Source organism: Ursus americanus, chromosome 12 (assembly GCF_024610735.1).
Source record: "Ursus americanus isolate L20-20 chromosome 12, mUrsAme1.1.p, whole genome shotgun sequence".
Classification (NCBI taxonomy): domain Eukaryota; kingdom Metazoa; phylum Chordata; class Mammalia; order Carnivora; family Ursidae; genus Ursus; species Ursus americanus.
The window spans coordinates 19408158-19429492 of NC_142138.1; the positions used below are offsets into that span (position 1 = coordinate 19408158).

Below are 21335 nucleotides of genomic sequence, written 5' to 3' on the forward strand. Positions count from 1 at the left end.
TAAAAATTACCCATAACAAAAATACATCTCAGAAACACTTGGTCTTGTTGACTACACTTATCTTCTCAAAAGTCCCTCTTGCTTGCTTTCCATGATGGCACTTCCTCCCAATTTATGCTCTATTTTTTCACTTTTCATTTATGGGCTCTTCTTCCTTCTCCCATCTCTGATATTCCCTTGGTCTTTTTCTCATCCCACACATTCCCATTTGCTTTGCTGAGCTTATACACTCTCATTGCTTGAACTATCACCCTTGAATGCTGATGACTCCCAAATCTTTATTTTTAGTCTTGACTTCTCTTTTAGGCTCTAGACCTGAGCTGTCCAATACCATAGACATTAGTCACATGTGGCTATGGAGCACCTGAAATGTGGCTAGCTGAAACTGAGATGTCTGTAAGGATAAAGTACATACCATATTTTAAAGACTTAGAAAAAAATGAATGGAAATATCTCAAAAATTTTCATATACATTACATGTTGAAATGACAACATTTTTAAGAATATTAGGCTAAATAACATATATCATTAAAATCAATTAATCTGTTTCTGTTTACTTTTTAAAATGTAGTTATTAAACGTTTAAAAGTACATGCATGGCTCACATTTATAGCTCACACTATATATCCATTTGACAGCACTGCTTTAAACTCTTATCTCCTATTATCTCTACTCAGAAATTTCAACCAGCACCTCCAACTCAGTATGAAAAAACTAAACTCATCTTCTCCTTTCAGTCATTTTCCACACTGATGACGGAGTGATATTGTTAAAACACATATCCAGTCATATCACTTCCCTGCTCAAAATTCTACAATAGTCCCTTTCAGGATAAAGATAATAATAATCTAAGCCTCTCAACCTCTACCTTCCAGGGCTTACAATGTCTGCCTCTCTTACTCTTACAACTACTCTGAAAATTCCTGGAAGGCTGGGACTATGTCTTTCAGTCAGAAAACAGGAAAAGGCATTTCAAAGACACAGCTATTTAAAAAATTTTAAGTATGTGTTAAAACGTTCTAAGTGTTTTGGGTATATTTAATCCTTACAACAACCACATAAGGAAGGTATTATTATCCTCATTTTACAGATGAGGAAATAAGGTACAAAAGTCTAAGGAATTAGCTCAAAGTCACATAACTGGTATATAATGGAGTTCATGGTACATCCTGAGAATAGTATACAGTCTCATGGAGCTGGAGCATGGAGTACAAATGAAACTAGAAGGTAAGCTGATCATGGCACACCTAAAATACTTTCCTAAAGAGTTGGATTTTCTTGTATGAACAATGAGGTTTTTGATCAGAAAGTGGCTGTCATGCTCTAACTGATATTTAAGGAGATAATGGATAGTGATGTGGATGATTGAGGAACAAGAGACTAGAATGTTCCTCCATCTGTATTCTCCCAACATTTCCTCCAGATACCCAAATTTCATATTTAGAAGTTTACATGAACTCCTTCTCCTTTATTCATCAGGCACTTAGTCCTAACAATTTAACCTCCTAAATCCTTCTCCAATTCATAGCCTCTCTCCAGTCCCACTCCCAATCATTTGAGCCACATCTTCACCACTTTTGAGATAACTGAAATAGCCTGCTTACTACCTCCAGTCTTACTGCATCTAGTATATCCTTCACATGCCCCTAAAAGATTGTTCTAAAATTTTACTCTGATCATGCCATGCCAATCGTAAAGTTGAAACCCATCAGTGATTCCTTATCACCTTCAGGCTCTCTCGCCCAATAGTCGGGAATCTTCATGACTTCACCCTTGTCTAGCTCTCTAGTATCAACTCCAGCCACTCCCCCACCTCCTATTTCAGTCATATTAAACTATATGCTCCTCCTTATGTCTCCTCTGTGTCTTTGCTCATGCTGTGTTATCTGCCTAGAACTCTTTTCCTCTTTTCATCCACCTAACAGCAGTTACCATTATTCAAGACAGCTCGAGCATTATTTCCTTTGGGAAAGCTTCCTACACACTCCTTGTCTTTTCCAGGCAGAGTTAGGTATGTCTACTCTGCACTCCTGTAACATTCTACAAGTATTTATAATTCATCACACTATATTTTAGCTATGGATTTTCTTGAATAAGTCACCCATCAGAGTAGGGCTGTGCCTTACTGATTCCTTCATTTAGCCAATACATATTGAGCATGACTTCCCCCTTCCCATCTTCACCCTCCCCCCCAGCATTCACCCCACTCCCTACCCAAGGAATGTTCAGCTGGAGGCCAGGGATACAACAGTGAACACAATAGATGAAAATCCCTGACCTTGTGGAGTTAACATCGTAAAAGTGGAGCCTACCTCATTTACTCCTATAGTTCCAGTGCCTGGCCCTTGATGAACTAATATAATAAGGTTAGAAAAGTAGATGGGCCTACCAGCCAGTCAATAGTTTCTCCCTGTCAGTCTCTTCCATAGGATCTTTTCCTTATATCTCTGTTCCCTTGTATATTTCTCCCATGTGTTAGTCGAAGTACTTCCATGTAATCTAAAATGGGTCATACTGGACCTAGACCAAATTTCTTTTTTTTTTTTTTAAGATTTTATTTATTTATTTGTCAGAGAGAAAGAGCGAACATAAGCAGGTGGAGCAGCAGGCAGAGGTAGAAGCAGACTCTCCACTGAGCAAAGAACCTGATACGGGACTCCATCCCAGGTATGTGGGATCATGACCTGAGCCAGAGGCAGACGCTTAACTGACTAAGGCACCCAGGCATCCCATAGGCCAAATTTCTAAGCAAAGTTCTATTTTTATTCTATACCTTCTTTCTTCTTCCTGTTTCCCTGTCACACTCTATTCCCATTTCCCTCTATCCAAGTACAGTACTAAGTACCTGCTATCTAGAAGTACAATTAGGCATCTTAGTACTTTGTTTTCCCAAAGTGTCTTAAGTTCTAATTTACTCCTTCCTAATTGTCTCCAATGCCTCTGACATTAGAGCTAGCTGGTCACTAATATCTTCTGTATTGGAAAGCTTCACATTTTCTCATTTCCCACTGAGACCTCTTAAGTGCTCTGTCTACATCTATCATAGTACTTATCACCCTGGAACCTTGAATTTAATTCTTTTCCTCCCTAGCATTTTCCAGAGTCTAGAACTGTTCAATATAATATTAACAGATGAGTAAATGAATATATGTACATTTATTTATACAGTTAAATACAGTTAACCCTTGAACAATGCTGGGATTAGGAGCATCCACCCCTAAGTAGCTGATAATTTGCCTATAACTTCTGACATACCCAAAACTTAGCTATTAATAGTCTACTGTTGACAGGAAGCCTTACCAATAACATGAACAGCCAATGAACGCATATATTGTGTATGTATTATACACTATATTCTTACAATAAAGTAAGCTAGAAAAAAGAAAATGTTATTAAGAAAATCATAAGAAAGGGGTGACTGGGTGGCTCAGTCGGTTAAGTGTGTCTTCAGCTCAGGCTCCAGTAGTGATCCTAGGATCCTGGGATGGAGCCCTTTGGCCCCTGCTCAGCAGGGAGTCTGCTTCTCCCACTCCCTCTGCCCCACCTGCCCTGCTCCTGCTCTCTTGCTTTCTCGCTCTTCTTCTCTCTCAAATAAATAAATAAAATCTTTTTTTTTTTTTAAAGAAAATCATAAGGAAGAGAAAATGCATTTATAGTACCGTACTCTATGGGAAAAAGCCCTGCCTATTAGTGGATCTGTAAATTTCAAACTGTGTTGTTCAAGGGTCAACTGTATATCCTCTCCCCCTGAATTCAGCTGTATGACTTCCATCCTTCTTCTACACATTGTAGGGAGTTCTACAAAAAGAGGCTACCAGAAATACACACGTTGGATCGAAAGTTAAGAAAGTTCTTTCTTTAAAAGTGTTAGAAGGAGAAATAAAATTCTAACATGTTTCCATATCCCAGGTCATGTCACATCTGAATGTGTACCTTTAGTACGTGGCTTTTGCATTGTTTGTAAATTCAGTTTGACCTGAGTAAAGTACATGTTAGAATGGTGTTTCTATATGTTATCTAAGTGGGTCTTTTCCCCAGGAAGTAACTGAGCCAATGGCATGGGCTTCTTGAGATCTTGTCAAGGAGACAGGGCTGGAACTGAGCCAACATACTACTCAAATTTAAGTACCCTGTTGAGTGTGTGTTTGGGAGTAGGGAGGAGAGGGGATTTCTGCATGAATACAAAAAGTCATAAACTTTTCGAAGGGCAGAGTTGTAGGAAGTCTTCCACGTCACCTGGATCGTCTGGGCCATGCCTAAGAAGGAACTGGACCCGATACTCCCCGCAGAGAAGCCTTCTGTAGGGACTGGCAAATTCGCCATACTCCCCTCCCCCACACAAGAGTGCACCTCTACTAGTGTGCATGCAGGCGCGGTAGCTACTGCTCCTAGAACCAGCCCTCTCAACCTCCCCTCTCCTAGCCAAACTCCAGAGATGTCAAAGATTCTTAAGCAGGGGTTTTCCAATCTGCCCCTGAGGGCCCGCCCCTGAGGCAAGGCGGGCGGGTCCAGGCTGCGATGTAGAGAATTCGATGTCCGAGCGACCTCCTCGGAGGAGTGGATCGAGTTAAATATAACCGCGCGAATGGAATGGCGCTAAAAATAAGGCAACAGCTGGCGCGTCCACAGCCCTGTGCCGGGAAGGGCGGGGGCCCGAGTGGTCCTGCGCGTGAAGGCCGCTCCCGACCCAGGGACGCGAGGCAGTAGCGTCCGCAGGCCTGGGCCGGAAGGCCGGCGACGTGGGCGCAAGCTGCTCTGGGCCCGAGACGCCTCTACCTAAGAGCGTCCCAGGGACTGGACTCAGGGCCGCTCGGTGGCCTGAGGGAAACTTTACTAAGGAATCAGAACCCCGGGCGAACTTGCCTGGACGTGACAAGGTGGAAAGGCTGGCGCTGAGCTCATGCCCGCCCCGCCGCCAGAGGGAGCTGAGCGCGAGAGGAGGAAGCCGGACCTTCGAGGAGGCCGAGGCGTCGCGCGAGATGGAGGCACAGGGGCACCTGTGGTGGGCGGCCCCGCGCGCGCACACACAAGACTCCCGCGGCGAGCGGCGCACGGCCTTTGCGCTCCGCACTTTCCCACAAGCCCCTTCCGGCGCGCGCCCCTCGGCCCTGCGCTCCCGCCCGCGTCAGCGCCCCAACCATCAAGGCAACAATTGAAACATTTCCAAAATGGGCTATTTATTTGCTCCCAATAAATCGATCGGCAGTGATTAAGAAATCGATGTGGCCTGGGCGGGCAAGTCGCTCGAGGGGAGAGAAAGGTGCTACTGCCCTGCGCCCGCGGGGAGGCCGCGGGCGGGTGCGGGAATGGGAGAGGCGTGTCCCGCCCGGACCACACCCGAGGGCTGGTCACCTGGGCGCGCGGGCTCTGGCAGGCCGCGTTCCCTCGGGCGGCGAGGGGCGCGCGCGCCCGCCGCCTACTTTCCTCGGCCCCTGTTGCCTTTCAGTCTGGCGCGCCGGGCGGGCAGTGGCAGCCAGCGGCCGCAGCGCCGCTCCGAGGCTTTTGTTGCTCCTCGGCGGGCTGAATGGGGGTTTTGTAAAGTGGGACAGATAAAAATGAGCAGCATCATATTGTTTGACAGAATGATCCCATATGATGAAGTGTCGGCTCCGAAGGGGGTGAAAATGGTGAATTCCTAAAAACCCAGCCCTCGGCTCCTCCGCAAGCTGCCGGTAGCCTGGAGGGACCCAGCCGTCAGCCAGGCCGGGCCGCATCGCTCCAAACCGTGTCGGAAAGACTCGAGATTTCAATGCCAAGTCATTTTTAAGCCCCGATCCTGCCCAGGACCTTTCTCCTCGTGGATGAAAAGAACAATTTTCTAGAGAAAGGCTCGTTTTGATTAAATCTGACATGCTGCTGATAACTCCATGCTAATGTGAAATAATTAACATAATAGCCATAATTAAAAGCACGCTAACAATGCTATAAATTTATCACACAATTTTACTAGCTTTCTGCCCCTAACTGCTCTCTCATCGTTAATTAAACGTGTTGCCTTTTACAGAATGGATGTTTATACATTTCCAATATAAATAAATTCGAAACCATCCTCTCTCTCTCTCTCTCTCTCTCCCTCTAACTCCTTCTTCCCTTTGGTTTTCGCCATTTATAGGCACTTCTTGGCATGGGCCCTGAGTGGTGGACACCTTGAAAGTAAATGAAGTTTTAAGATGAAAATCCAAACAAAACCGTTAAATTGCCCCCCCCCTTTTTTTTTACCCCTAAGATATCTGGAGACATATACAAGGTTGGTGGGAAGTGCGTTTAAAATCCCACCCATTTGGAAACAGAAATAAGCTGGGTGGGTTCGCGACCTGGGTATCATCTCGGCCCGTTCCACCTTCCTCGGTGGTGGCCATCCAGGTAGAGGCTGATAATTGTTTAATAAATCTATGAAGATTGTCGAGAAGGAGCCGACTTTGGTTCTTGGGGCGGGGGGGGGGGGAGGGCGGCGGAGGGGAGAGAAAGGAGGGGTATTTTCCAAATGGGCTCTACCTAAGTTTCGTTCCCTCTGCAACGGAGAGGGGAAGGCTGCTCTCGGTGGGGGATGCTCCCCTCACTGCGCAGAACCTGGTCCCATCTCCCCGGATTATAAGAAAAGTGCAACCGCTCACCGGCATGAGGATTCTGTCTCACTTCGGGCCAACGATTTATTCAAGCCATTGGCATATACTCTGACTTAAAGGAGGAAGAAGAAGGCACTTGGGTTCGCTTGGTCCTGGCGAAGGGTAGGTGGGCCATTCCTGCCTCCCACACACTCTGACCGTGCCCCTCCTCCCGTGTTGACCACTTAAGAACCCAAATTGAGTTGTAATTAATTTCCTCTTCTCCGTCATAAATTGTTCCATCCACTTCTCCCCCACCCCCATCTCACCCACCCAGAACACACTAAAACGCCCCTCCCCCAAGACGTCTCAATTTCCTTCTTATCGATCCGTACTCCACTTTTCTTGTTTCCTGTTTCTAGGAAATCAGTCCCCTGCACCACTACCACCACCCCGCCCTCGACGGCTCCCGTCTGAATGGCTGCCCCATCTGGGTACCACGGACTCTGTCGGCCCCAGGAGAAACAGAGGGAGACTTATTCCCTTCACCTTTGGTTGAAAGGTTTCAAACCTTTGAACAGGTGAGACAGCTGGCTGCCACCTTCTTTAAATCCCTCCAGGGAAGTTTGCGTGTTGTGACCCAAGTAGTTACTCTCACTCATAATTATTTTGTGTATGTACTCCTTCTCCTTCTTTCCATCTCCCCCAGTAACCCTCTGCGACCCAGAATATATTTATCCACATTTCTTCCTCCCCTCAATATTTCCATTCCCTCTATCACATTTTTTCTTCCCCTCACGAATGTGTCACTTTCTCTCTGTAGCTGTCTCGCTTCTTCAGTCTCGCTCTGTCCTGAAGTTTGGCAGTATCTGACGATTTGTGGGCTCTTAGCTGCAAACTGCAATTACGCGGCAAACAGGATTTACTTAGCCCAAAAGTAGGGCAGGTCCCTGCACCGCTATGGGCTCCGGCTCTTCCGCCCGGGCGGCATCCCGCAGCGGGAACTGCGGGAACCTTCCGGCCTCCCACCTGGGCCGTCGCTTTGCCTCCTTCCGGCCCCGGGAGGTTGCGCTGGTGGTACTGTCCGCCTGGAAGGCGGAGAACGGTGGCGGGTGCGCCAGTCGAGAGTGGTCGCGGGAAAATCCGCTGCCTTCGCTGGAAATCGATATTAAGCTGTTGGGCCGGCGCGGGCGACGGACGTCGGGGCCGCAGCCAGTAGGTCCTGCAACGTCTCATCATTTAGCTAATCGAGTCGAAAAGTTTCTGTAAGGGCCAGACCCGGCATCAGATGGTAACACTGATTGAACAAGAGATTAGCACAATAGATCTCTAACCGAGGGGAAGCGTTGCTTTTCACGCTACGCGCCGTAATTAATGGTATGAATCAATTAATTTGACTTTTATTGTGTCGAATGAAAAAAGCGCAACAAATGGAACTGGCGGCTGGGAGTTGTTCACCCCCCACCCCTTCCCCCAGGGAGGTTCCAATGAGACACCGGGGAATGAACGCATCAGGCCAGGTCTTAGCCGAGGGAGGGCGAGGCAGCTACCAGCAGCTCCGAGGGAGTCCTGAGAGCCAGCCCTGGCGGGCAGCAGAATCGAAATTGGGCTCATTTGGAGGCTACTTTAAGAGGACTACCAAGGGCAGCCCCTGGAGCCGCTACACTCCCGCGCGCGCACACGTACACACGTACACACACACACACACACACACAGTACGCGGCCGCGTCGGTCCAGCCTCTTGGGCTGCTACAGGGCTCGCGGCCCGCGCCTCCCACTGCAGCTGGACAGCCGAAGCTGGGCAAAAGTAATTTCTGAATTTTAAATTTCGGGTTCTTTTTTTGTCCTTCGACCTTCCTTTTGTCATTATTGGGTTGCTCGGAGAGTTGCAGCCGCGAACTCTGCAGCCGCGTACAGTGGTGGGCTGCCAGCTCGCGCCGCTCGGGTCGGTTTCGCGGAGGGCTGTCTAGATGGCATTGCAAACGGTGCAGACCTGCGGGGCCACAAAAAGGTGCAGCTGCGGAAATCAACTCAGAGATGCATTTTAGGGTCAGGTACAACGGGGTACCATTTAGATACAAATAAAACCACAAACTTTGGAGTTTCTTGGGTGTCTCAGGTGGAGTAACTGCCACTGCTTCCCCCGCCCCATCCCCGGCACAAACCAGAACTTTCTGCGAAATAGAGATCCAATGGGCTAGTGTTATATCCAGGAAATTCTCTAATGGAAATGAAACTCAATCTGTGTGTCTCACTGCCTATAATGAAGTAAGTTTACGGATTTTTTTTTCTACGCCAAGGATTGAGGGAATCGTAGGCGAGAGAGACACAGACAGAGGGAATCAGAAGCACCACTGTCCACCAAGAATTAAATCGATTTCCTAGCGTCTTCTGTAAATATTTCACCAACTATATCGTCCCGGACCTCTCGCCTTCTTCTCCTTCCTCTGGTGAGGCCGGCATTCTCCTCCCAGGACTGGGCGAACAGACAGGGCTTGGGTTCAAGGAGCCCGCCACACCCGGCAGGCGCTTGCAGCTCGCTTTCAGGCGGCCTAAAACTTAGAGGAGAGAGGTGGCGCATCGCGGACTCACCCGGTCGGGAGCACTATTCCGAAGGGCGAGGTCCAAGAGCACGGGCAATGCCACGCACCCGTGGTGGGTTTGCGATCCCCCACCCCCAATCCCAGTTAAATCCCCATAGCCTTTCCTACCACCAGTGATTTTCCTCGCCAAGGAAACTCGGTGTGTACTAGCCGCATCCTCGCCTCCTCCACCCGCTCTGCTACTGGTTTCCGCGGAAGTTAAATCTTGGAGGAAAGAATCCACGTTAGCAGCAGCTGAGAGACTAGCCCACCCGCAGACCCGAGGCCGCCCCTCGCTCCCAAGAGGCTGGGCCGCGAGGCCCGGGAAGTCACATCGCCAGCTCCCGGCATTCTGCCGTCCCAGCCCGAGCGCAGCGTCTAAAGTAGAGGCCCGGAAGCATCTTCTCCGCTCCACTCGACTTACCCAGGCCGCTGAGTCCCGGCTCCTTCCCCAGCGCCTCATTTCCGACTTTTTCACATGCTAAGTCGTTTAACAACTCCCAGCAGCTAGTTACTGCCTCTTTATTTATAGGTTCACTGCTATTTTACGTCGTTTTTATTTCTGTCGGCAACTATTCTAATAGATTAATCAATAACTATTTCCTGACCTTCGGGAACCCCAGCTGATGCTGTTGTAGCCTCGCGCGCTGGGGGGGAGGGTATATATATATATATATATATATATATATATATATATATATATATATATATATATACACACACACACACACACACACACATATATAACACGCCCACATCGAGCGGGGAAAGCGAAGGCAGTTCCCGGGTAGTTTGGCTTTGGAGGGGAAAGGTACTTGTCCCCTCAGTACGTGTCTCTGCCTAAAGAGCACTGAGGCAGGAGGGGTTCTGAAGTCTAATTAGCAAAACGGCGCTGGGTGCGCAGCCCTTACTCAAGAGCTAAAAAGAATCAAACCCCAAAAACAAAACAGAGACTACTAAGTTTTTCTTTAAAAAGAAAAATGGAATGGGAATCTCGTTCTACGTAGCCCTGTCCCAGCCTAAGGAGTGTTGGCAAATGGGGGGAAGGGGGAAGGGAGAGGGAGCAGGGAGGGCACAGCAGCAAGAGCTGCCGGGTCCCGCGGACGCTCCCAGGTCCACGCCCTCACTCTCTCACACCCACCCTCCAGCACTCACACCCATAGGCTCCCTCGACCCCCGCGCGGGGTTCCAGCCTAGGCTGGGGTCCCGGGGCGGGCCAGGACGCCCTCGGAGCCCGCGAGTTGCTGGCGCACCGTGCGGTGCTGAGTCGCGCGTCTCTCGTCCCTTTGTTGACAATTCCCTGAACCAACTTGAGTTTGGCCGGCTCCGCCGCGGCCCTGACGTCACGCGCGGTCACGTGGCCCCGCCTCCAGCTGGATCTTTAAGTAGAAAGTAATCTATCAGGCCAGTCCTTAAAACGGGACTTTCGACTACGGGGGCTCGGCGTCCCTGACACCCCCCTCCCCCCGTTGCCCCTGCCCGCGCCCTCCCGAGCTGGTCGGCGCCCGGCGTCCCGCGCCCGTCTGCAGCGCTTTGCTCTCCACGCCCGGGCCAGAGGCCGAGGAAGGAGGGCGAAGTGAGGGGGCGCGGCGTGGAGAAGCCGCCGTGGCCCGGAGCGGCATCGAGCGCCTAGTACCGAGTGCCAGGGACAGCAGGAGTTCGAGAAGCGCGGCCGCGGGGGGCAGACGGCAGCGCCCGCGCAGCGCGATGCCGGGCTGCCGAGTGTGAGCCAAGCCGGGAGGGCCCCGAACCATCTACGTCCCCCTCCCCTCTCCCAGCCTCCCATCTTTAGGGAGCACCCAAACTCCCTTCCCCCGAGCTCGGCGGCAGCCCCTGACAACTCCCGTCGCCCGCCGCTCCTTCCCCGCCGCCGCCACCAATCCCGAGGAGGGATGACCCTCTCCGGCGGCGGCAGCGCCAGCGACATGTCCGGCCAGACGGTGCTGACGGCCGAGGACGTGGACATCGATGTGGTGGGCGAGGGCGACGACGGGCTGGAGGAGAAGGACAGCGACGCGGGCTGCGATAGCCCCGTGGGGCCGCCGGAGCTGCGCCTGGACGAGGCGGACGAGGTGACGCCGGCGGCACCCCACCATGGGCAACCTCAGCCGCCGCACCAACAGTCCCTGGCATTGCCCAAAGAGGCGAGTGGAGCCGGGGCTGGGCCAGGGGGCGAGGCGGGAGCTTCCGAAGCTGATGGCTGCAAGGGCGGCGTTGGCGGCGAGGAGGGCGGCGGGAGCGGCGGCGGGCCCGGCTCTGGCAGCGGTGCAGCGGGAGGCCTGGCCCCCAGTAAGCCCAAGAACAGCCTGGTGAAGCCGCCCTACTCGTACATCGCGCTCATCACTATGGCTATCCTGCAAAGCCCGCAGAAGAAGCTGACCCTGAGCGGCATCTGCGAGTTCATTAGCAACCGCTTCCCCTACTACCGGGAGAAGTTCCCCGCCTGGCAGAACAGTATCCGCCACAACCTCTCGCTCAACGACTGCTTTGTCAAGATCCCCCGCGAGCCGGGTAACCCGGGCAAGGGCAACTACTGGACCCTGGACCCGCAGTCCGAGGACATGTTCGACAACGGCAGCTTCCTGCGGCGCCGGAAACGCTTCAAGCGCCACCAGCAGGAGCACCTGCGCGAGCAGACGGCGCTTATGATGCAGAGCTTCGGCGCTTACAGCCTGGCGGCGGCGGCAGGCGCCGCGGGGCCCTACGGCCGCCCCTACGGCCTGCACCCCGCGGCCGCGGCCGGCGCCTACTCTCACCCGGCGGCGGCGGCAGCCGCGGCGGCGGCCGCTGCGCTCCAGTACCCTTACGCGTTGCCGCCGGTGGCACCCGTGCTGCCGCCTGCCGTGCCGCTGCTGCCCTCGGGCGAGCTGGGCCGCAAAGCGGCCGCCTTCGGCTCACAGCTTGGCCCGGGCCTGCAGCTGCAGCTCAACAGCCTCGGAGCCGCCGCGGCCGCCGCGGGCACGGCGGGCGCTGCGGGCACCACGGCGTCGCTGATCAAGTCCGAGCCCAGCGCGCGGCCGTCGTTCAGCATCGAAAACATCATCGGCGGGGGCCCCGCGGCGCCCGGGGGCTCGGCAGCGGGCGCTGGGGGCGCCGGGGTAACTGGGGGTACCGGGGGCGGTGGGGGCGGCAGCGCGGCGCAGTCCTTTCTACGGCCGCCCGGGACCGTGCAGTCCGCGGCGCTCATGGCCACGCACCAGCCACTGTCGCTGAGCCGGACGACGGCCACCATCGCGCCCATTCTGAGCGTGCCGCTCTCTGGACAGTTCCTGCAGCCCGCAGCCTCGGCCGCCGCCGCCGCCGCCGCTGCAGCGCAAGCAAAGTGGCCCGCTCAATAGGGACTCGCCGGTGACCGGGACCGAGGGCCCGGTGGCGGCCTGCGGCGGCGGCGGCACTTCTAGTCTGCGCGCCCCGCCCCGGGCCCGGCCCCCCTGCCCAATCCCGGACTGTGACTCTCCTCCATTTCCTCCCCCCCGACCCCTCAACACCGACCTTCGGCGGCCTCCACCCCCTCGCGCACACCTAGGCTGGCGGAGCAAACTCTCACCGCACGCCCGCCGGGAATAGCTTTCTGTACAGGTAAAACCGAAAACCGAATTTTCCAAAAATGTACCCCGACGGCTTCTGCTCTCAGTACCGTGGGGATGGGAGGGAAATTCTTTGTACATATTTGTATAAAAATTATTGATTTTCCTTTTGGGGTTCTTATTTTTTTAAGAAAAAACAAATTCAGTAGATTTAGAGCTCTGAACTTTCATTTTTTTTGAAGGTTCACTCTCCGCAGTTTTATGTGAGAAAAAAATGTATAGAGACGTTGGGAGATTTTAAATATAAAAAATTTTCAAAAGGCGAAAAGTGTCATTCTATTATAAAAGTCTGTTTATATATGAATCAATATATATGGTATTCTAAATGTTATTCGAATCATCGTGTTGTACACAACTTTGTAAATAAATTTTTAAAATGTTCACCCTAGTGTTTATTTAGATGTCTGAGGTAAACGACAATATTTTAGAATTGTATTTGTATTTTATCTTTACCAGAAATTCGAGGAGTTTCAAGTAATGACCCTTTCAAACTTAGCTATGCATAATTTTAATGTAAGAAAAATTTAATTGAAGAAAGTAAAGAATAAGTCTAATTTAAACCGTATTAATATTTTTTTTAGTTTTCACATAGAATTGGGATGTGGGTGATGATCTCGTTCATACCAATCCATTAAGTCTGACCAGATATTTCTATAGATAAAATAAGCTGCCATTTAAAAAAAAGAACCTCAGTCTAAACAACAGCACAACCTTTTAATTTTTTTTAAAATACCAGACTTTTGTCTTCCATGATGAGAGTTCTTGGTCATTTCAATTATCATTTCAAAAGAATGTAAATTACAAACATCCCCCATTTTAGCATTTAAATCTTAAATTTTTGAAACTATTTCTTTTCATCCCTTAAGTGGAAGTGATAAACACAATTTTTAAATATATGTTATGACAGTTTAATTTTTGCAGTGAACTGTATTATCTATATTAACCTGATCAATAAGACATAGTTCCTATTCTTTCATAATTTCAAATAAGATACTTCTTTTCTATGGCAATAATGAATCCACAACATAATTTTGATTTCTGAAGGATTCCTGACTGCCTCCTCTCCCCTCAACCCGCAGTGTTTTGGAAGGCCAAGGAATAGTGGCCTTAACACCCTTTTAAAAACAGGTGCACATCACCCCTCCCCTCTATTCCCCTCTTTTAAAACTCTTTAAAAAAACAAACCATCGTCTAGGTTAGTGGGAAATGAGAGATCATAGGTCAGGAATGGGGAGATGTCCTCGTAGATTATTTTTAATGTGCATTTCAGCTGTTGCAACCTTAAAAGTATTAAGGTAGAAATAAAACATCTAGACGCGGAAGGCCGTTTCCCATTCCCCACCAACAGATCCTCAAACGGCATCAATTCTAATTATTTTATAATTAATTTAGTTGTTACAATTACTTATGCGAAATCGCTTTTTAGAACTAGAACCGGTAGCAGTGCTGTCAGCTCGGCCCTATGCGCGTCCTGCTTGCAAAACACGGTCAGTCCCTGTCGGTGGCGTCCACCTCGCCTCTTGGTCGTGGAGATGCCTTCCGGCTTCGGATCCGAGCCTTATTTCTCTGCTGTCGGCGTGGGATAGGGAGTCGCTTTGAAAGACACGTCCTCGAAAATACCGAATCTGTTTTCCTGGTAAACAATAAACATTATTGTGTCCTGAGTAAACATTCCTCCTGGATCAGGGTCCTAAAATAAAACAAGCTGCCGGGGGTGAGATAGTTTAACTTGATAAACAAGAACCTGATAATCAACCGCGGCTGAGAGGCGCAACAGTAACCTTCACCGAGAAGAGATTATGGACCACACAGTCTCCGGGCGGGTCCCTTCTAATCTCCTTTTACAAGGAAAACTAAACGGATCTAAATTTGTTTGTGTGTTGCAGCTATAAAAGTAACAAGTTGTTTCACAGTTGTGTCTGGCTAATCGGTTTTTACACAAACAGCAAATGGTACATGATTTGTGCAAACACATAGAGGTTATTTCTAATTTTAGCTGACACCCCTGGGAAAAGAGAAAGGCAGGGCTTCTTGAATTCACTTTTAGCCTCAAGAAGCTGCTGATCCAAGGCTTCTAAATGACATTGGATAACAGAGGCCTCATTCCATCCCTGATCCTTTGTTACTTATAAAATTACTCGCTCATATTTCCCCGCATAGCAGCAATACCGGCCGAGCCTGAGCCCGCAGCTTGACACTCGGCCACAAGCCGCCGCTTGAGATCCGCAGGGCTTTTTCCAGCGACGCATTAGGCAGCAGAGAGTAGAGGAGGAGAGATCCGTCTGCAACTTTCCTGCTAGTCACTTCTCAACCTTGAACTAGAGCCTGGAGATGGTCCCCTTTTCTTTATTTCTTGGAGAATAGGAGACTCCCAGTTCCAGACCCCAAACCGGACAGCGGCTGTTTAAAAGTGCTGCCAGATGTCTTGGAGATAGACCTGGCTGTAGCCCTTTGATTTAAGGGTTTTTTGGTTTAAGCTTGTTAAACCACGAAGATTTAGAGCAGAAGGGAAAATGCAAATACATATAATGAACGCAAGCATTTGGTGGTGGGCGGGGAGATGGTTGAAACTCACATTTGATATGAACGCGGGCACTAGCGACATAAGACACTGAAATTCCTTTTTACATTGAGATTTAAAAGCAACACGACTGATATCCACTTTTTATTCCAGTTAGGCAGATTTATTTGTAATAAAAAAGAAAGCAGATTGATTTTTATGGGGGAGAGTTTTTAGCTTTCGGCTACACGCGAATTTAAACTGGTTTCCACCTCCTCCAGCACTCATTTCTAGAAAGTCAATCCAGTTCCGAGACCTGTAGTCCTTAGAACTTCCCCAAGACTGAGTCCCCGAGTGGGGCCCCCTCACGCAGTTCCTCCGGGAGTGGGTGAATCCGGAGGTCCAAGGAAATGTGAACCTAGACTAGAGCAAGGTACTTGAACGGACTATGATGGGCTCTCGCTGCGATGGCGGATGTGGCCTGTAGGGGGCGACGAGCAGATGGAAAACTTACCCATTTTGTCTCCTAGCGTCCATCCCCAGCCTTCGGAGGCCTCTCCTTGTCTCGAAGCCTCTGAACACCGTGACACCCTTGTTCATCCTCCGGGCTTGGGACATCCAGGTAGAATCTTGGAGAAGCTGCTTCCTCGGCCTGTCTCCTGAAAGGGACAGAATCCCGAGGGAAATTTGTCTTAAAGATTGGGAAGCAATAAAGTTTAGTGATGAAGAAACATAGACTTGGTTGCAATTAAGAGTTATATTTGAGGTTATTTATTTTATACGATTTATAGGAAGAGTCTTGGCAGTGAGGGGAACATGAAAGGTTGATGGGTGGGGGAGTGCGTTTTAACGTTGGTTCCTTGAAGAACTGTCCAGAAGAGAATGTGATCTGAAAGCCAGTTTCAAAGCCGTGTGTCCATTGAACCCTACTTGTGTCTGTGATAGTGGCAAACTGCAGCATGAATTAGTCAATGTCTCGCTGGGGGGAGGGTGTTGGAAGAACATTCTCAGGGTGCACAGGCCCAGTCATGGGGGGAGGGGTGCCTATTTCATGGGAGGGGATGATAGTGAAGCAATGGAATGAGAGATGCCTTGCAGAAGATGTTTTAGTCAGGGATAAGGCATTTCGTGACTGTGCCCTTGGACAAGCTGCTTGGTTTCTTTGAGTCTCTCCACTTCTTTACCTCTACAATGAGAATGAGGAGTCTACCTGATGCTTGGGCTTGCAGGATTAGGTGAGTTGGTGTCAGTGAAAAATGTTTTATAAACTGTAAGGAGCTAAGGGGATGTAAAGAGTTTACTTGGTACTTTTAGTGGCTTCTGGACAGAGAAACAACTCTGTTTCAAACACCAACAGTATTTGGTTTGGTTTTGAAAATCTTGATTTTATGTGTGAAAAGTGGATTTTTCTAAGAGGGGTTGCAGAACCTATTCTAGTCCCCTGCTACATGGAAGGATGGAGCAAAAGTGGCTAATCAGAATGGGCTTTTAAAAGGTGAACTCTCCTCCTGATTTGGAGTCCTTCCACCATGCCTTGGGCCTGAGGAGAAGCCCTCAGGCCAGCTCCAGAGGCCTGGTGTGTTTCTTTCTGGCTAAGTGTGTCCCTTTGCTTCAACCATCTGAGGCAAGTGGGGAAACAGGAGCCCTTTGCTGACAGATGCCCATTAGCACAAGACATGGGCTTGGGGTGAATTAAAGGTAACCAGATCCTAAACTCACGTAAAAGACCACCCTCCCTTTGCTTGCCTCCAGCAGTTGGCAGTTAAGCCCAGAGCCAACTTCTCTCTTAACCATCACCACCCCCTCCCCTTGCCCTCTTAGGAATGTACAGGCCATTCTTTGCTCCCCAGGAGCAAGACCAGCCAAGGAGGGTGGGTGCGCAGAACAAGATTTGAAAAGAAATGTTGCAAATCAGCCATGAAGTCATAAGAAAGCATTGTCGTCTTATTTTTTTTTTTTATTTCCCGAGGAGGTGTCTTACATCAGAATTTCTCAAAAAAGAATTACATGAATTCCCTTCCCTATTTTAATATAGAACCCATACCCAAGCCCTTCTTTTCCAGATGAAGTTGTGTTTATGCACACAGCTTCTTCCCATTGGCAAGGTGGGGAGGAGGAGGGAACACCTTCATTCCCTTGTCTGAGTCCGCACCCCCCTCCCCCCGCGCGCTGAATTTCAGAGGTATCTTCAGAAAAACAGTCCTACAGAACACCCTCCTCTCTTTTCACATAGTCCCAGAAGGTTCTGTGACTTCCCCAAGGTAACTCAGCAGCCCAAGTGTAAGCTATGCAAATACTCAGAGGGCCAAAAAGTGTTCTCTACCTAGGAAGGATGTTTGCTTGAGGAAAGGAAAAAGCGTACCATGGGGCAAGGAACGTTGGGAAAGGTAGAGAAAAGAAGAAAGACAAACACAGAGAAGTGCTGGGCGGAGCGGGATTCAGCTCCGGGAAGACCGAAGACCTAGACCTTGGGGCATAACTGAGGACCTGAAGCCCGCTGTGCCCCAACCGGCCGGAGCACGGCTAGCCCAGCACTGGGCGGTTCTGCGGAGACCGACGGCTAGATTTCCTTTTTGCCGCGTGATTTGGAAGGGGAAGAAAGGAGGCGGGAACTCCAGGCCCGCACCTCCCCTTACCCCGCAGGTCAGCGGCCCATCCACAGAGCTCCGGTGTCCGCAGTCGGTCCCCGTGGGCCGCCTCACACCCCTCCTACTCCGGGTCCGCCTTTGCGCAAGCCACGAGGGCTCGGCCTGCGGGGCTCCAGCTCCCCGTCTGAAGGGAAGGAAGACAAGAATTTGAATTAATTAGGGAGAAAACCCATCCGTAAAATGTACCCGCTGCGAGGGTGGGGGCAGCGGGGGGTGAGGTGGGAATTTGAAGGCGCTTAGGGAAGCTTGCGACGCGAAACAAGTCCCCGCCGGGTGAACCTAGGCGGCTCTGGCAGCCCCAGCCTGGGATCTCCGGGAAACCAAGAGCAAGTTTACAACGTTCTAGTTAGGCCACAGCCCTGGCGAGTCTTAAAAGGAGGGTGGGTCGTGAGGACTGCGGAGACCTGGCCTGGGTGTCCGACAGTCCCGAGTGCCGTCAACCCGGGCCTGTTCGCCCGGACGCCAATGCGCCGCAAGGTCTCCTTTCCGCCGTCCCAGTCCCTGGCCGCTCCCTCTTTAGCGGACTTGGCATTTGGAATGCTCCTTCCCCGTATCTGGCAACAGGGGCTGCAAGGCACGCCTTTTTGAAGAGGGGAGCTTTGCTTCTTTTCCTCCCTCCATCCCTTCCACTCTGTCCTCTCCACACATGGTAAGCGAGACTCAGTTTTCTCCCTAAGATCAGCAACACATTTTGCCCGTTACCCTTTTCAGCAAGGAGCGTGTGCCTGCGATCGCAGAGAGCTTTGCGGTCAGCGCCAGAGCAACCCCAAACCCTAAATGTTCTCTTTGCTCTGAAGCTCCACCTGGAAGGTAGCGCCTCCTCCGGGAAGCCTTATGGAACCTCGCAGCCCAGGTTAGTTGCACCTCGTTGGAGTCCACTGTGCCAACTAATGAACTGTTGTCATTGATGCCTTTTGAATTTCTTACTGTCTAACATTGCCTAGTGCAAAAGGGACAACTAAAATGATCTGTCTAGCAAATGACAAGCGAGGACCATGGGCATGAGGATGAGGAAGGCTGTTAATTGATCAAATCACGTCTTTCTCAAGAGTTTGGGGGATTGTTTTCTTCCTATTCCTTTTCTTCAGTCCCCTTCTTTATGATAATGCTTTTGTAAACACCATGTTAAATATATTAAATGAAGGAATTAAAAAAATATCTATTAGAGGTCTAAAAGGTATAAGACATGTCAGATTCATAATACAATTTGATTTGCGGGAATGTTTTCTCTGCCTTCTCCTACCTGAAATACCATCAGACAGTTCTACCTCCAACCTAGTGGGGAAACCCCCTCTAGAGTACTGCAGGTTTCAGCTGGCCTCTGCTTCAATTCTTCCGGTGGAAGAGGAATCAAACCTCACCAAACATTCATTGCTCTTAGGGGCATCTTTATTTACTATACATTCTTTCATAGAATCTGTTTATTTCTTCACTAAAATATAGAGCATTTGAGAGTCATTTACTTAGATTTTAATATTAAAGATGACCATATAAGATGATCATGTATTTTTTAAAGATTTTATTATTTATTTGTCAGAGAGAGAGAGTGCGCACAAGCAGGGGGAGCAGCAGGCAGAGGGAGAAGCAGGCACCCCTCTGAGCAAGGAGACTGATGCAGGGCTTGATCCCAGCACCCTGGGATCATGACCTGAGCCAAAGGCATACGCTTAACCAACTGAGCCACGTAGGCATCCCATAAGATGATCATATTATCATGTGTTGGTTGGTTTTTTTTTTTTTAAGATTTTTTTTATTTATTTATGTGACAGAGAGACAGCCAGCGAGAGAGGGAACACAAACAGGGGGAGTGGGAGAGGAAGAAGCAGGCTCATAGCGGAGGAGCCCAATGTGGGACTCGATCCTGGTACGCCGGGATCACGCCCTGAGCCAGAAGGCAGACGCTTTAACGACTGCGCCAGCCAGGCGCCCCTGGTTTTGTTTTGTTTTGTTTTGTTTTGTTTTAAATCTAGAAACAACATTCACTGTGGTTTGGCTTTTACATTAAAACTACTGTTTATGGGGAAAACTGAGCAAGAGTAAAGCTTTGAGAAAGCATCAGGGTTCTGTATTCAGTATACACATTCCAGGGCTGTCCAGGAGCCTTGTTCTGAGACCCACTTGGAAAGCTCTAGTTACAACCTCTCCTAGAATAGAGTTCAGACAATACTGGCAGTAAAGGTCTTATGGGGTGGTTGTTAGAATTTCCTGTTCTTTATCTTAACCAGAAAAAAAAAAAAGCATTTTAAAAAAGTTAAACAAATCATTTAATTTCTCTTTCATTGCTGTAACCATTGGCATAATAGTTATCTCTTACCTGTCATTCATCCCAACCTTCACCATATGAAACTAGATATATTCTCTGAAAAATACTTATGTGGATTCTACTATTTAATATAAAGAAGAAGGAAGGAAAATCCCAGATTATTTGGCTATGGCCCTCCAACTGGGATCAGGATAACATGCTCTTTAGTTTTATACACTTGATGCAATTTTTTTGCAAGTTTATATCTAGTTTGTGTGGTCTCTATTGATTTAGTTTGTATATAGCCCAGTTAGCTTCTTCCTCTGCTATTGTTATAGATTATACCCCTAAGCCATCTCTCAAATTCTACCATCTTGCAAATGTAAATGTTGGTTACAAGAGCAAGGTGGTATCAAGATCAGCACGAATTAATCACAACCACTGAGAAACATCTGCTTTATTGATGGTACTTCAACAGCATCACTTTTCCACATACATCAGGAATTATGACTTTATGATAAAGTTGCTCTTGTTGCTAGAGGGAATCAAGTGCAAGTATTAATAGACTGGATTAAAAGACAAGACTAATTCCTAGTCCTAGTCCTGACATTGAACTTGGAAGTATCTGGTGGACTCTATATTTGCCCACGTAAAGATTACTATTGAAAACTTAGTTGAAAGAAAGAGAGGAATTATAGTATTTTAACTATCATTTCAAATTTTTAGCTAACAGATCTTTTGGAGTACTGTTTAAAAATTTACAGATTTTTTTTAAACCTTAATTTTACTTTTGTCTTGGCTTAAGATATCTTTTTTCCCAAGACAGCTGCCACTCAAACCTTCAGCAGTTTAATGAGTCCTTTATTGATACTGATAGTATATATTGTAGTTTAGGGTAGGAGACTGAATCATCCTGCTCTATCATGACCATCCATGAGGTCCATGAATAAATTGAAGCCCTCCCCCACAGGATACTGAGAATGAATCTACCCTCCACTTTGGGAACCATCATTCTAGTACGGTATATTCAATATACATACTTAATGGGTTACATTTATTGCTTTTAAATATTTTTACATAGATGAGATGAAGTGTGAGGGAAAACTTTATCAAATTTTGAGAGCTAAAAACTTACTGTGTAAGAGATAGCTATACTGTATTTTCAAAATTCATTCCTTTGCTAAGGAAGGTTTATTATTTGAGGTACAGAATGATACTCTGGAAAGGGTAT

General features: G+C 48.9%; 1 protein-coding gene and 1 long non-coding RNA gene across 2 annotated transcripts; one reads left to right on the top strand and one right to left on the bottom strand.

The window, feature by feature from the left end:
- Positions 1-7948: 7948 nt before the first annotated feature.
- Positions 7949-10508, bottom strand: LOC123794989 (uncharacterized). Its single transcript, XR_006780291.2, has 4 exons — positions 9552-10508; positions 9257-9352; positions 8971-9103; positions 7949-8538 (listed from the first exon to the last, which is right to left on the bottom strand). It is a non-coding gene; the product is annotated as an uncharacterized LOC123794989 (long non-coding RNA).
- A 50-nt stretch (positions 10509-10558) lies between these two features.
- On the top strand, positions 10559-13077 carry FOXD3 (forkhead box D3). Its single transcript, XM_045801373.2, has one exon. The coding sequence runs from the start codon at positions 11020-11022 to the stop codon at positions 12463-12465; it is 1446 nt and encodes a 481-aa protein (XP_045657329.1). The 5' UTR covers positions 10559-11019; the 3' UTR covers positions 12466-13077.
- The last annotated feature ends 8258 nt before the right edge of the window (positions 13078-21335 follow it).